The sequence below is a fragment of the Rhea pennata genome, chromosome 4 (genome assembly GCF_028389875.1).
Source record: "Rhea pennata isolate bPtePen1 chromosome 4, bPtePen1.pri, whole genome shotgun sequence".
Classification (NCBI taxonomy): domain Eukaryota; kingdom Metazoa; phylum Chordata; class Aves; order Rheiformes; family Rheidae; genus Rhea; species Rhea pennata.
In genome coordinates this window covers 71500645-71516408 of record NC_084666.1, presented here as the reverse complement: position 1 = coordinate 71516408, position 15764 = coordinate 71500645, and the positions used below count along the sequence as shown (strand labels likewise).

Sequence of the window (15764 nt, the reverse complement as noted above, 5' to 3'; positions counted from 1 at the left end):
ACAGTCAGTCCGCTTTGACGATGACCTCCAAGCTCCAACCGAGGCACTTCTGTACCTCCCTGGCTGTATGAAAGTCACGCTCTTGAGGCCATTTTCCCTTGTTTCAGTATAGCACTGGTGGTGCTGAGCTGTCATCTGTAGTGCTGGTGTCTGCCGCTCTCTAGTGGTGCCAAGTCCACAGCCTCCCCGGAGCCCTGCTACACACCGGCTTTTCACGTGGGGCTGTCACAAACGCTGCACATCAGCAAATGCTGGAAAGGACTTGAGGAAAGTCCCGGTGTGCATCTGTGTGTACATCCCCTCCTCCTGTGTGTACGTCCCCTCCTCTCCAGACATCTGCCACTGGCCGCTACCGGTGACGACTTACTGGGCTGCGTATCTCACCCAGCGCAGCCATTCCTAGGGTCTTTCCTCAAGGCAGATGAAACATGTTCATGTACAAAGGGCAAAATATTCTGGATATTCGTACATGTTCCACAGTTTTTTCAGCTAAAATAGCTGTGTGTAAAGAATAGTGCAGTTGAGCCAAGCAACAAATACGGCTTTGAAACTAAAGGAAGGGATGATGTTTTCCCCTTACGTACTTCTTGAATCGCTGCTTTGCTGTGCATGAATCTCATGGTGTCATTGCAAAATGAAAGCGCAGCTGGTGCCTTTTCTGCACAACTCGTTGCTGCCCTTGCAAGTCTAAATCCTATGTCCATGTGATGTGGGCATCGAAGCTGCCCATCTTCCCCAGGCCCGTGCTTTGAGGGAGGAGCAAAGTCCCTTGCTTTGCTATGCTAATAGATTACGCTATGTGGGCACTATGTTATGTGGGGGAAATATCTTTCCAAATGCCTTGTTTGTACACCACCTCCAGCTTCTGTGCAACCAGAGCTGCCATGTGAAATACCCCCTCACCATTTCCACTTTCTTCCGAATGGACTTTTGTCCTGCAGTGCTGCAACCCCCATCAGCAGAGGCCAGCAGCTTTGGGGAGAGCTAGTTTTCCAGGGGGAACACAAGAACGATTTTCACTTGTCCTGTAGCCTATTATCAAATAGGATGTTGAAGTTCTGCTCGCTGAAATTCAGACCCTCCAAATGCCTGAGCGCTCTTAGCGGCCCCGTAGTCCTAGGGAATGTTTACATCAGGGAGAAAGGGCACAACACGAAGAGATGAGAGTTACTGTTTCTTGATTATTGTGCAGTTTAAAAGTGAAGTGTCAGCTCCAGAGGCCAAGATGGAATATAACGAGCAACCCATCGGAATCAAGCATGTAAAAAAGACTAAGCAGCCCTCAGAGAAAAAAAAAAAATATTTCAGGCCAATCTGCTAGCAAATAGATCTTTATTTAAGAGAAGATTTGTAAACTGCAAATCTTAAAAACAGCTTAAAACTCTATTTGAGGACAAATCCTATTTGTCCACTGTCAGAACAACATGCAACAGATGATCTCATTTTTATTGGAAAATGCATATTAATATGGGACCATAATCAGATAAATTTGTGAGGGCTCAGCTTGGTTCATGTCATGGTACTCTTCATCAGTGGGATTTCTTCTCTAATTCAAAGCACGAATATTTTAGTCCTTTGGCAATTTTGCTTTTTGCTTTTGGTGTTTGAACAAGGAAAAACAGACCCCAAAATGAATGAAAATTTTCTGTGTTTATGTCTAGTTAGTTGACATGTTAGAGGATCCAGATTTTCTACTGTTTCTATTTTTCTTCTAAGCTATCTGTGAATCTATGAGGACCAACAGACTAAGGAAAGGAAAAGGCTGTCCTGACAAATCCAAGGGTAGGAAAGGATGGGAATTTAATATGCATATGAGTGCATTTAGCAGGAGGAAAGGATAAAGTATATATTTAAAGAGAGGGAAGAAGTTTCTCTCAGGTATCAGCTGTATTAAAGAGAGATTTTTCTTGAGACTTTCAGAAACACTCACATTCCTTTAGTTAGGATATGGGTGAGATTTAGTATTTTTCTGCTCAGTTTTCTATTTTCCCCGATTTACCTATTTCATGCTTGCAGGCAGTGGCTCAGGGTGCTTCAGCCCACTGCAGAAAGGCCACATTTGAATTCTTGTCTGCTCTGACCTGCAGCTGTAAATGGACAGGCTCAAGTGACTGAACAGCGGGGTCACTTAGCTAATAAAGATATTCCCAGACATCTTTTTCCTTTCTAGGCCTGTGGAAGAACCAGTGCAGGCAGATTAATTTCAAATGACTTTCAGCATGCAGGTGATTTATAGATACTCTCACTTTTATTTTTTTATTTATCCTAGGCCACTACTGGATCCCTTTGGATTGGTTATGCAACTTCTCTGCGCACCTCCACTGCTCCGCAGGTACTGCACTTCTTTCTGCTCTTTATCAGTGCACCTCTAGATAAGCCTTTGACTGTATAATGACTGTATTAGCATCTTTATTGTGCAGCACCTTGTGCCTTCAACCATAAATCCACACCAGACCCTGGATGTACTGTATATAAATAAAAGCTTGGTGGACAGCAACTCTTCTGGCTACATGCTAGTGCTCCCACAGTGTCGGAGGCACAAACAACACCCCTGAGCAAGACAGGGTGAGGACGGGGGCCATAATGTCACCTTCACATTAGGTCAGGGCATTCTGGCTCTTAAGTGCTCTCTTTTTCAGAAGATGCGTATTGCCGTGATAGCATCAGCCGTGCAAATGTTTCAACCTAAAAAGCACCGACAGGTCTGCTAGGAAGCACGCGCTTCAGAAGGGCATTCGTTACACTCTGGCTGACCGTAAGCCTGTTTCTCTCTTCATTTGAAGTGCTGACTAGTTTCCTGGGCTTCTTCCAAGCTTTTGACCTGTTAAGGCCAAAGGTTGCTGCCTTATTTCTATTTCTTGTACAGGGGTTGGAAAGAGGAGACATTCCTCTGTGGCATTGCTTTGAAATAGAGTTAACTGTAGTCACAACCCAAAAAGTAAAGCCATTGTGTTTCCAAGCAGATCTAAAAATAACTCTCAGATCATTTTCAAGTTGTTGTGGTGATCAGCTTATTTAAAAGCACTTAGAGCCTTAGGATTGACCCTTTGTAGCTGAAAGCGTTGAGGTACTGCGTAAGGCATGGCATTGTCTCCCGTATAGACAGGCATCCATGCTTACTCAAAGTAAACATCTCAGTTCTCTATGGAATATGTCTTGCAAAAACGAGGCAAAACCACTTGAGAAGATACTAGCTTCCTGTCTGTTTCCATAAATTTTTGAAGTGGGAATGAACTTCAAAGAAACTAGAATTTTCATTACCTAATGCTCTTCACTGAGCAGCCTCTAAAGCTGCTCAGCTGTAGACAGGGTCGGCAGTGTGAGTCCTTTGCCACAAACCTGTGATTCTCCCCCTTGTGGTCAGGGTGTCCTTGGTCTTGATGTCACATATTTCACAACTGGCCGCTTTGCCTCTCCCCAGAAGCTCATCGAATCCTGTGTACACCATGGACTTTTTTTCCATAGTCTGTAATAATAATGCTTTTTCCTTCCTGATCTAAAAATGTATTTTTGTACAAATGTGGGATTAACATGGCAATTGTAAGGAGGAATAGCTAAATTTCTCATGCAGTGATATGGCAAATAGCAGTGTTAATTCCTGTAGTACTTTTGCCATTATTTGGCTTTCTAATGGCCCCCGTCTTGTCTTCCACTGTATCCAGGGGACAGGCGACACATGCCCCCGCTCTCTGCAGGTGCCCTTCTCTCCCTTCCTCAGAGTGTGACATGATCCGGAGTGAAGACACCATCTGGGGCTTGCTGTGATGTGGCAATTTGGGCTGAAGTAATCTTAGGGTGCATTAGTGTTTCAGTTCAGATCACAGAGGGTTTTTCTGAAACAAAGGTCCCCAGCATGCTCATTCACTCCATCCTACGAGGTGATGCTCAAGAGCAGTAACTCAATTATTTTCCAGTGAAACTAATCCAGAAGAGGTCCAGCCTCTGACAGGTGTTCAGTCCACAGGGCCAGACTGCAATTAATCTAGAGTAAAGTCAAAAAGCCCCTGATATATGTGTACAGCCTGGATGTCCAGCCCTCAGATTGGCAAATGCTCTGCAGATCTACTCAAGCTGGTCCACAGTCCTTGCTGATGTAGACAGGCCTGCAACAGTCCTTTCTGACCTTAAAGAAAGAAATCACTGATGAAAGGGAGATACTGAAAGGAGCATGGGAGGAGCAGAAAAAGGAGAACAGTAATGAATCCTTTCTGGAGCACTGGGGAAATGAACTGTGAGGAACCACCTGCTGCGGGAGTTATTTGAAGCCTCCCCTGAAGACCAAAATGCTCATAAAAACTATGCCAGGAAGCTGGCAGTGTTAAATTAAGCATTTGTCATAGACAGCTCCCCCCGCCCCCCCAGGAGCTGAAGATAAAGTAGGGAATCCCCCTAAGGCCATGATTTAAGTTCATATGTCTATAAATAGTAAGAGAAGTTAATCAGAACATCTCTCTTCTGAGGGCTGAAACCCTGTCAGGCAGGAGCTTTCCTGCTTGGTAAGATCCACCTGAAAAATCAGCCTGGTTAGATGAAGACCACTTTTTCTTTTTCTCAGTTTTTCTTTTATGCTTGGCAGGCAGGGGCAGGAAGTTTTAAACTGTGGGTGGAAAATCTTTTTCATGCAATAAAACGTCAAGCCAAGCGATGCTCTACTCTTTGCTTGTGAGCAGCAGTCATCTGAGCCGCACAAAGGCAGGGTGTGAAAGGAAATGCACAAATAGCATCAGAAATGGTCTGGATCCAAACCCAGGCTGTGCCCTGTAACTTTTTAGATTTATCAGTTTTCCAGGTGTGTTTTGTAAATGAGAATGAAGTTAAAAGCTGAGGAAAGATCAAAGCAGGCTTCATGGTTTCTGTGGGTTTATGCTTCTTGGTTTCGCTTTCCAGTATCCTTTCCCCACCCCAACCTGAAACACTGAAACTCCAGCAACACTGGAGTATTTTAGCTGTGAGGCAACTCTTTCAGTATCAATTCTCCGGGCTGGTTAGATGTAAAACTCTTGCAGAAGTTTGGCTGTAGTTTCTTCTTCCTCGGCTCAAGTAGCTGCACTGGCTCAGCAGCAAGGCCCTGGCACCTGAAGTGCTGATTCAGGGATGCCAGGGCTGAGACACCAGTAAAGAAGGGGCTTTCCAGGAGTTTAACATCTGCTTGTCTCCCCAAAGACACTTGTATCGCACCAAGGCGGTTCCTTTTCTGTGGTGGTCTGGATTTCCCCTCCTTACCATGCACATTCTTAAGTGGTGCTAGGGGATGGGCACTGTAAGCATGCTTTTTTTTTTTTTTTTTTTTTTTTAATGACTTTTGTGTTGACTGCAGGCAAAATGTGGGGAAAGGAAAGCATCTTCCCCAAGGAGAAGAGTCGAGGAGACACCTGACAGAAGGAGGTGTAGCCTCCCACCCCTTGCAGTCCCCTGTCGCCCTCTGCGGCCCAACCCTTCAGCAGGGATTGACTGATGGCAGGACGTGTGTGGTGGTCACTTGTCCATCTCTCTGCAGGTAGGACCATCACTAGTGCCCCCATGGAGCCCAGTGGCAGGGAACTGACACCAGTCCCATCCGTGAAGCGTGAGGTGGTTTATATAGTGCTTGTGGATTTGTCATCTGCACAGCTCATGAACTTTTCAAGTATGCCAAATAAACCTAGCATTGCTCAGTCAGACTGGAAATGCCAAGCTAGTGCAAGCACCAGATCTGTAAATGCTGCTTTGAACAGGTGGCAAATGGCAGAGAGAAACGTCGTGTGTGCTACGATAATCAACTTCAGATAGTCTGGAAAGAGGTGACATTTGTAGGGAAATGAGTCTCTAACATACACGTGAAGCGACAGTGTGCTGCTAGACATTGGGCTGGCTTTTTCTTGGGACTGAGAAAGCTTGTGCCAAGCTAGAAGCAGAGATGCTGCTTTTCTTTATATGTGCTACTGTACTGACTTAGCCAGGATAAAATAGGTCAAAACTGTGTTTGGCTATACCAGAAATGGTAGTTGTGGGTTATTCTGCAAGCCAGATAGAAACAGCTTGTTAACTACTGACTTCAACTAAAATGGAAACAGCTAAGGTTTTTGGGGAAAAAAAAACAATACTCTAACCAAACCTGTGTGTTTCTAGCTGCATTTACCAAGTTTTCAGCCTCTGAGGAGGAAGAGAGGAGATCTTGCCTTAACTGTCCTTGGGAGACTGCTGGTGAAACTAAGTGTTTGCCTAAATAAGATGCCCACATTGGATGTACTTCAGCTCTAGTGGTGAAATGCACCTTTGCCAGGCTGCTCCCTCTGGCACAGAGGGGCGATGCGCTGCTGTATTCTGCGTGCTGATAGTTCATTCTTTCTGGTCCTCATGACACTTCTGGAATCTCTTTTCTTCCCGTCCTGGGCAGAAAGGTCCAAGAGTGAAAGCTCAGACGTCTCCCTCTGAATCTCAGCAGTCCCCTGGGTCCAGCTCCTCTTTCTTGCCCGTTTTCCTGCTATTGGTGCGATTGCTGATGTACTGCCTGACGCAAGAGATGACTAAAACCTTGAACTGCAGTGAAAACCTGCTCGATACCCACCATCCTACCAGCACTGGCGGCTTGGCTGGATCCCGTGCCCTCTGATTTAGCATCTTGTCTTTAGCATCCGTTGCACAAGTCTTCTCAAGAGCCAGTGTCAAGCTCATCTGTGTTAGTGTCCTCTTTCTGTTCCAGGGAAAGGTGTCCTGAGTTGTGGCGACTGCAGTTGAGTTTGGTGACAAGTTCACAAATACGCTGCTGAGGTGCAGACTACATCTCACTGGGGGGTTTCCCAGAGTACGTTTTAGTCTAGCTGGGATAATTACGCTGGACCACTTTGTTGCTGATCCAAGACCGAGGTGCTAAAGGAATAGATCTTGTGGAGTACATCACATTGACCTTCCCTTGCCCTGCAGCAGCGCTGGTCTCTGCTTTCCAATGCCCTCTACCAAGTGTGCGACAAGTGCAGCCAGGCCGTGTCCACAGGCACATCTCATTTATAACGCCTGGGCTTGCACTTCATTGGCTCTCCCTGACGCGACCGGACTTCGTTTCAACTCGTCATGGGCTTGCTCCAACGACAGACAGCAGGCTGTCACCGCCGCGTGACACCCCTATGCAAAGAGCTAACGGTGCCCCCAGGCACCTGCAGCGTCTAGACTGGTTCCTTCGTGTGTGCCCACATGCAAATGGGCAAGGGGAAAGTTTGGGGGTCCCTCTCCTGCATGCTTTTCTAGTACCAAGTGCAAGTGAGTGCAGGGCAAGATTACAGCAGTCAGGACTTTCTCCTGTGTTTGCTTGGTGCCATTTGCCTCTCTGGGCAGAAACTCCTCATCCTTCCTCTTTATTCTTTCTCTTTTAAACAGCCCTCTTGCTCCTTGTGTCTCCTTTCTTTAGTCCTCAAGTAGATCCATGCCAAATGCTCCATTCATACTTTTAAAAATGCACATACTTTCAAGTAGTTTTTTCATCTCCTTGCAGAGACGAAGAGCATAGGTATGATTACACCGCCAAAATGAGGTTTTCTCCCCATGCCATTTCACTGGCACGTCCGCATGCCTTCTGTGTAAGAAAATAAGTGACAGTTAGTTTGCTAGGGGGCTGATTTTGCTCAGCTTTCTCTAATTCTGGTACTCTCATGTTTAAATTTCATTTCTATATCTGGAGTTTGGGGCAGTAATTTCGATCTGTTTTGCATCTGACTACAAATAAAACTCCGGGGCTGTGTTTTGGCTGAATTGGAAACCACCAACACATGGCCTTGCGGACCCACACGTTCGGCTGTTGGCTTCAGAGAGAGACTTCTAGATTTGAAACGATGGTTTGTGCCGCAATACTGCTGTGTCAAGCCTTCGCCCCTTTGCGTGCCCGCCGACCTAGGGGCAAAGCAGCCTGGGGGTGCCTGTGAGAGGGCATCAGGCCAGACTGCGAACGCTCAGATTTGTCCGGTCTCAGTCTAGTGCCTCTGAGGTCAGTTTTCTTTTCCCTAGTATATATTCCCTGTATAAGTGAACTCCTCTTATTAAAATGTGACCAGAAGAGAGGACGTCAGGGAAAATGATGATTTAGCTAAACGAGTTTTCTCATATAAATGAACACAAGTTAGTTGGGAATGTGTTTTAGAGCCAGCAGAGGCACAAGACGATGTGAGGACCTCCCAGCTAGGATGGACAGTGGAAGGAGCCTAGGTCTGGAAATTGGACACTAAATGAAACGGATGGGGACTCTTTTCCACAATAGCAGCAAATGAGCTCAGAGGTCAGATCCCGTGCGCCCCTGAAGGGGTTTTCACACACTACCTAAGTGGGTAGCACAGAGGCAGGTGTGCAGGAAACTCGCCCTCATGTTTCAGCAAAAGGTATCTTTATCTCTGCAGCAGATGATGCACCACAAACCACAGCAGTGACAATTCACTGCAGTTGGGGGTTTGGGGTTGGTGTGTTGGTGTCTGTTTTTTTTTTTTTTTTTTTTTTTTTTTTTTTTTTTTTTCTATTTTCAAACAGTTGTGATCTGTCAGCCAAAGGTGTACTGGGTGGCTTGCAGGGGAAAGTTCACTTTCACTTGCAACAAACTAACAGTTTCAATATGGCCCAAACGCTCCAGGTTCAGTGTCAGCTGCACTTACTGCAGACATTTGCAAAGCAGCCTTTTATGAATCCTTATGCACTATTTTGTTGAGGGCCCACATCATCTTCCAAGGGCAGGAGAGCCAACATCTCCACAGCCTTGATGCCAGGGTTGGGTTTCTGTCTGTTCTTGTCTGACATTGCAAATGCCTGGTGTGGTTTGCTTCTCTTGATGTGCTTAGCTCAGATCATTTTCTTCTCATCTCCAAAACTGCCGTTACAGACCGAGTTCTTGCTCCATCCTTGCCTTGTTTGTTGGGAAACACTCTGACACCTTTTTCACTCTCATCTTTCAAAGAGAGCTTAGGAACATAGTTTCTCCAGTCTCCCTCTGTCAAAAAGTGTGAGCTTTCTTCTCCCTTCCTTATGGGTTTGCCTGAGTCCCCTCTCATTTCTCGTGATATATTTTTGCACTGTGTTCAAGGAGACCTTGCTGAACTAGCTTGAGGCCTCTTATAGCTTTTCAAGACAAAAATGCATGTTTTTAAGCTGCTTAACACCTGCAGAAGCGCAGCAAAGGCACACAGCAGAGCATTACTTTCTTGCCGTGCTCGTGTCCTTTGGGAGCTATTCGCACTGCATCCCTGGAGGCCTTCAGTTGAGGTGCCATAGAAGGGATTTCCAGAAGATCCAGGGGAAAACAGTATCTAATAAAAAAAATAACGAAACTCCGAAGTGACTCAAATCAAGCTCTTTGTAACAACTGGTTGACTGCAGCACTGGTCAGGCTCGCCCTGTGCCTGAACTGTCGCAGCTCGGACGTGGGGCAGAGTGAGAGAAGGCGATCACTATTACAGCGTGCTTGGCCATCTTGCCTGCGACGATACAGCTGCTGCGGTAAGCACACAAGCTGCTAGATCATTTCTAGCGTGTTTCAGATGACGATGGCACAAGTAAATCCACAGAGCGATATACGAGGGCTGCTCTTCTGAATTACTGGCATCCAGGAAGTGGTTAGCTTAAATATAGTCTTAGGGTAGATCCTTACCCTTCTTTTCTCTTTTCGGAATTACCGTTTGGCATGTAGAAACATTAGCCACCAGCAATGACTGTATACTCTTCCTTCCTGAGAAAACACCAAAATGTTAATCAGTATAGTCATGCATCAAAAACACTGCTATCAAAACCACTTAAAAACCTGGGATTACAGAATCTCCCTGAAGTTCTTATGGTACATCCACATCCATTTCACCTTTCTATCTCAAGCTTTGAGAGCTTTGGGACCAGCTGGTCAAATCAGCATATTCTGGTATGATACAGTGGGGATTCAACAGATTGCTCTGTGTACCGGGGGAAATCCGAGCACGTCACTTCAGTAACTGAACAAGAGCTGGACTGTGCTACGAAAATCTGTGTTTAGATATGAATTAATAGGACACGTCTGTGAAGGAACTGCTAGTTACGCTCAGCTTCTCTTTGTAGCTGTGTGGGCAATGATGGCCATGCAATGCCCCACCCGAAATTAGAGTGGCTTATTCTTGATATGCAAACCAGGCCCTGTACAAATTGGCCTCTAACATTTTTTTTTTTGCCTTATTTTTTTCCCCAGAAAAAAGGAGCAGCAATCATATAGCTAGATAAACCTAGGAATGGTGTCCACAGATTAGCTGGATATCCATCATACGTCTTCCCATTAACAAATGGTAAAGGATTTGGACAGATGTGCTGAGTGTGTGATATCACTGAGGTTGGTCTAATAAAAATTAGATCAACTGCACCAAGATTGTGGTTGTTTAGCTTCCCAGAATAAAGCTTCTAGAAGCTGCACATGCTGGGGCAGGGTGAGAGGTGCCCTTAGTCGCTCCTGCTGGATTGGATGATGCTGTAATGACTGTTGTTTCCTTGCTACCCTGGGGATGAGCACATCGTTTTGTCCCACTTCTGGTATTCGGAGGGTAGGAGGACAGATGCTGCCGTGGCCCCTCCACGCCACAGACACCTTTCTCCATGCTGGTTGCGAAGAGGAGGCCCTCCAGACCTCCCTGAGAAATGCCCAGGTTTCATCCCCACTACATCATGAAGAGATGTCCAGCCCAATAGCATCACTGGAGCTGAAAACTGCCGTTTGTTTTTGCTAGAAGGGGCCCATTAAAATTTTGGGCCATCCCTGGGTGTTGGCACCGCTTCACCCGTGTCGTGGACAGCCCCTAAGGTATGAAATCCTTAGGAGTGGCCAAGGATGGGCAGCTTCCTGCAGCAAGTGGGACACGTCGCCCGGGGCCTGTGCAGCTCTGGGCGGGGAAACGCCTGCGCTTCCCCACTGTTTTGGAGACTCTTCTGCAAAAAGACCCCTGCCCCTACTCAGCAAAACCACATGAATCCGTCTTCAGGTCAATACTCTCTTAACAACATTTTGCAAGGAACCTGAAAACTGCAAGTATTGAACAAAATCCAGCTTTAATGACAGCTCCTTTCCCACTGACAGAGCCGCAAGTTGATGGGACACTGGGAACAGTTAATGGAAACCCTCCCTTGGCTCACCGGGACCCTGATCTATGGGAAGTTAAACTCCTATTTGCCCATTTTTGACTTTGATTTCTTGAATGCAAAATTGAGAGTTTACAAGATTGTTGCCCCGCCTTGGAGAAGAACAAATCCCTCTGTGGACTTGTGGAAGACTTTCTTTCCCCCCCCCCCTTTTTTTTTAATTTCGTCATTGCATTACTCTATAAAATACTGATGTGATTTGAAAGCTCTGAATTACAAATGTTATTACACAACCACATCGTGTTTCTGCCACCCTCTTCCTTCCTCCCTGCTTCACTCCTGTGGCCGCGTGTCCCCTTCCCCTTTCCCTTCCTGGCTGGTGGCTTCGCCTTGCGGGCAGCCCCAGCCCTGGGGCAACGCAAAAGGCCATTGAATATCTTCTATCAGAGCTGCCAAAAATAGCAGTATGATGGGGCTGGCCCTCAGATCAGCAGGAGACTTGCACGTATGGTCGCTGGTTACCTCCGGTGGTGTGTTAAGCGCAACATCCCGTGTTAATACCTACAGTCAGCCCTCAAGGGCTCGAACTCCATTGCATTTGACAGCGCAGAAGTACGGTGCTGCTCCAGCCCGGCTTAGGGGGAAAGGGGATCTAAGTCAAACGAGCCTGTTAGCGGCGTTCGTGGGCCGCCGGGACTCCTCGCGTGCCCAGGCAGGTTTCCGCTCCCTACGCTGGCGGAGGACGGCCCGGGCGCGGCGTGGCAGGATGCGCACCAGGACGGCGCAGGGCGGCGGGGGCTCCCGCGCCGCGTCCCCGTGCTCCGATCGCGCCTCTCGCCGGCGTTGCTGCGCTGGCGATCGCTTGCATTTACGGGGTGTTTTACTGGCACAGCGGGGCTCTAGCTTTGGGGTGCCTGGAAAGGTAGAGCGGAGATCTTCGGACTTTTTCCACTGTGCTGTGCAGAGCCTTCTTGCTGATGTAAGAGATGGCAAAAATAGCACGGGGAATTATCGCCCCGCTGAAGAAATATGTAAATATCTAGCTGCAGGCAGAAAACCCTGTTTGCCCGGGGGTTTATGCTCCGGCTTTATTTTGGATTCTCCTTTGCGGCCGGAGAGCAGGTAGCGCAGGGAGCAAGGAGCGACGTTCTTCGCGCAGAGGCGGCTAACGAGGAGGGGGCGGCGGGGGCAAACTGGCGCGGGGCCGGCGGGCAGCCAGCTCGCCCGCTCGCTGCCTTGCCCCGCCGCCGCCGGGGCGTCCCCCGAGTGAAGTCACCGCTTTTCACGCCCCGCTTGTCGGCCGTGACCGCTCGGGTTTGAAGCCGGCTGGGCCGGGCACGCGAACCTCCCCGAATAAATAGGAGCTTCGCTCTGCCCCGGCGCCTCGGAGCGGCTCCAGGGACGAGCGCGCGGCGAGGATGGGACTGGGCTGCCCCCGGCTCGCCGGGCTGCCGCCGCTGCTGCTGCCGCTGCTGCTGCCGCTGCTGCTGCTGCTGCTGCTGCTGCCGGCGCGCACGGCCCGCGCAGGTGAGCTCCCGGCGGGCCGGCGGGATCTGCACAAAGCCGAGGGCTTCTCGCAGGGCACGGGTGCGGAAACGCAGGCAGTGCTGTTTCTCCTGCTGGCCCCTAAAACGGGTTAAAAAAAAAAAAAAAAAAAGCCCCAGAAAGGGGTAATTCTTCATCGCTAATGGGTTACTGCGTGCTTGTGCGAGCTGTCGCTTTCTCTCCTTCCCAGCCATCCTGGAAATGAACGGAAACCTGAACTGCAGGTGCCTGAAGACGACTTCAGACTACATCAGCCCGAAGCGGTACGAAAGCATTGAGATCAGACCGGTGGGGAGCACCTGCAGACGCACAGAAATCATGTAAGTGCTACCAGGGCCTTGCTGCAGCGTTCGCTGTCGCCACGGGGCCACAGGGCTGCTTTTCTCCAGCTCCCTCTGAGCGGTAGTGCCAGCGCTCAGCATTTTTCTCTGTAAGCACCATGCTTTGCCACTTCCGTTTTTTTCTTTTTTTTAAAAAAAAAAAAAGAAAGAAAAAAGCTTAAAATCTTTTTAAAAGCCAGCAATCTCAGCCACACTCAAAGTTGGGGGGGCCGACTGTGACGAAGGATGCGCCTGGGCGCTGACCCGCCTGGGCCGTGGGAAGGGCTTCAGCGGGAGTTGGTTTGGCCGAGGGGCGCAAGGCACCGCGCCAGCTGCCACCTCCGTTCTGCGGGGAACTTCCTTCAGAAGCTGCAAGTAAACCACTGATTTTGCGATTCCAAACTCAGCAGCAGAAGGGTGACGCTGCCCCCGCGGAGCGCTCTGGTGGCATTTTCAGCCTGCCCAGACCCAGGAAACACCACGCGTCTCCCACCTCCTTCGGTCCTTCCAGAGTTGTAGCCCCAGAAATGAGGTGCTGATGATGTGAATAAACCTTTCGAGCAGGGGAAAGTGTGATTCCCCAGTAGCGGTGTTTGCAGTCTGGAGGAAACGCCTCTTCAGGCACCTAGGTGGAAGGAGCCATAACTAAGACCTATTTTCTCCCTGTCAATATACAGCACTGCTGAGAGCAGGCAGCATTTCAGTGCAAGCCCTTCTCTCGTCACTTCTGTCTTAGCTAAAGCAGCCTGTTAAATGAAAGTGTAAGATTTATTTACCTGCTCAGCATCAATTTCCTTTTGCCTTCTGACACGTTTTCCCTGTCCCATCGATGCTGAGGGAAGAGCAATAGGTGCATCGGCCTTACTAAGACTTTGCCAGCAGCTTTGAGTGTGTAGATCTGCAGAGTAAACTGCCTCTGGGTGGCAGCCCCTGGGCTTCAAGGGTGGTCTCTGCTGGGTGCAGGGATGTGTTGCGTCTTGGTTTTTCCTCTTTCCTAACCGTCCTGTTGCCTCCCTCCATGAGCAGCTTTCTGTGACTCCCCCGCACAGCCGGAGAAAGCTGTTTCTCGCAGATGCCCTCTGGTTGCTCAAATACCTGCCTTTGGAGGGAGTGTAACGGTCACAAACTCTGCTTCTGTTTCAGAATTAAATTAAAAACCTCCTCAAAGGTGTGTGTGAATCCTGAGGCCCTTTGGGTAAAGAAACTACTGAAACGTATTGCTAGCACGTAAGTGTCTTTAATAAAGCCCTTAGGCTGATGTAGAAGATCCCTGGGCAGCATCTCGCCATGTCCACGGGCTTGGGTCAAGGGCTCGCAGTGGCAAAGCGTCTCCTGGGGCCGGGACCTTCTCTGAGGCCGCCTCTGCTGGGGGACGAGCCCTGAGGCAGAGGGGCGCAAGCCTGTGCCACCCGCGGGTCGGGCTCTCCCCTGCTCCTGCCCAGCACCACGCCTCTGAAAATACACCAGAAAAACCCACCCCAGGGGCAGGAGCAGGGTTTGGCCGTAGCGAGCACGGTCGTGCTTTCGTGCTCGCCCGGTAAAACTTTCCCTCTCTGGTACCCGGAGGAGTTTCCCTGGTTTCTGGCACTGCCGGCTCCATCGTGGCGGAGCGGTGGCCAGGAGATGTCCCCACAGGGGACACCTGCCCCGAGGAAAGCGCGGCGACTTCCCTGGCTCCGTGCAGAAGCTTCCTCCCCCAGGACCCACGTTTGCACGTTCACATGTTTCCCCTCCTTCTGCTTTTTGCAGGAAGAAAAAGTAAGCTTCCTGCTACGGAAGCTGCTGTTCCGAGCCTTGAGACGGACGCACAGGCGTGAAAACCCCACGGCTCCTCACTTTGCCATCGCTTCCCCCCACTCCCGCAAAGCCCGAGCCCCGGGGCCGAGCGGCAGCTGCTCCCCGCGTGCTGCCTCGCCGCTGCCGCCCGGCGCGGAGCCCCCCGGCCCTTTCGCCGGCGCTGGGTACGGAGCTGCGTGAGCGCTTGCCCCTCCTTGGCTCGCCTCGTGTGCTCTCACGCGAGGGCTGTTCCCTTCTCCGCTGGGGCAGGTCTCCAACTCCTCCGGTGCAAAGCACTCGTGAGCAGGCTGCGTGTCGTATTGCTTGTTACGTGCCACTGTGTGTCCTGCCCTGAAAGCACAAGCCAAATAAAATCTGTATTTTTCTTTCCCTCAGAATTTTGTTGGGTCTTGCCTTGAACCTCGTTTCAGCTCCAAAGAACTGCGATAAACCCACTGTCATAACTTTCCTGGAGATGCTTTTGTGGTCTCTTAAATCAGGGGTGCTCTGGCCGATGCTCTTTCACAAACACGCTGCAGGCACGAGAATGTGCTTCCAACATACAGAGGCATCGAGGTGAGCGTGGGAGAAGGCTCGTCCGAGGCGGCCACGGTCGCCAGCACGTGCTTGGTGGTCTGGTGCGAGGCGACTGTGGGACAGCTGGCCGCGGGGCAAACAGCAAAAGCATCTCCAAAGCCTGGCCGGGGTTTGCCTCGCCGAAGGGCAGTCTGCCTGCAGGCTGCACCCGTCGAGGTGTCCGGCGTGACATAGGGAAGAATTCGCTGCACGTGTCGCTGTGAGCCCTCAGAGGGAGGAACAGGCGCCCCAGAGGCCTCCTGCCCGCCTCTCCGTGCCCCCCAGCCCGCGGCGTGTGCCTGCTGTGGGGCTGCAAAAACCCCTTTTCCCAAGGACTCTCCAGCAGCAACTTCACGGAGGGCTGCCAGGGACCTTCCACCATTCAGCAGTGCTTCACTACCTTGCACCACGCCGAGCTGAAACGGCCCAGGAGTGACCACAGGACACACATATATATGCCTGTATATGTTATTATATATACACACACACACATATATATAAAATGAG

General features: G+C 49.6%; 1 protein-coding gene across 1 annotated transcript; it reads left to right on the top strand.

Annotated features, from left to right (window-relative positions):
- Positions 1–2268: 2268 nt before the first annotated feature.
- LOC134140163 (interleukin-8-like) lies at positions 2269–15079 on the top strand. The gene is made up of 5 exons (XM_062575032.1): positions 2269–2332; positions 5318–5497; positions 12776–12905; positions 14049–14132; positions 14655–15079. The coding sequence occupies exons 2-5, from the start codon at positions 5455–5457 to the stop codon at positions 14665–14667; spliced, it is 270 nt and encodes an 89-aa protein (XP_062431016.1). The 5' UTR covers positions 2269–2332; positions 5318–5454; the 3' UTR covers positions 14668–15079.
- Positions 15080–15764: the final 685 nt, after the last annotated feature.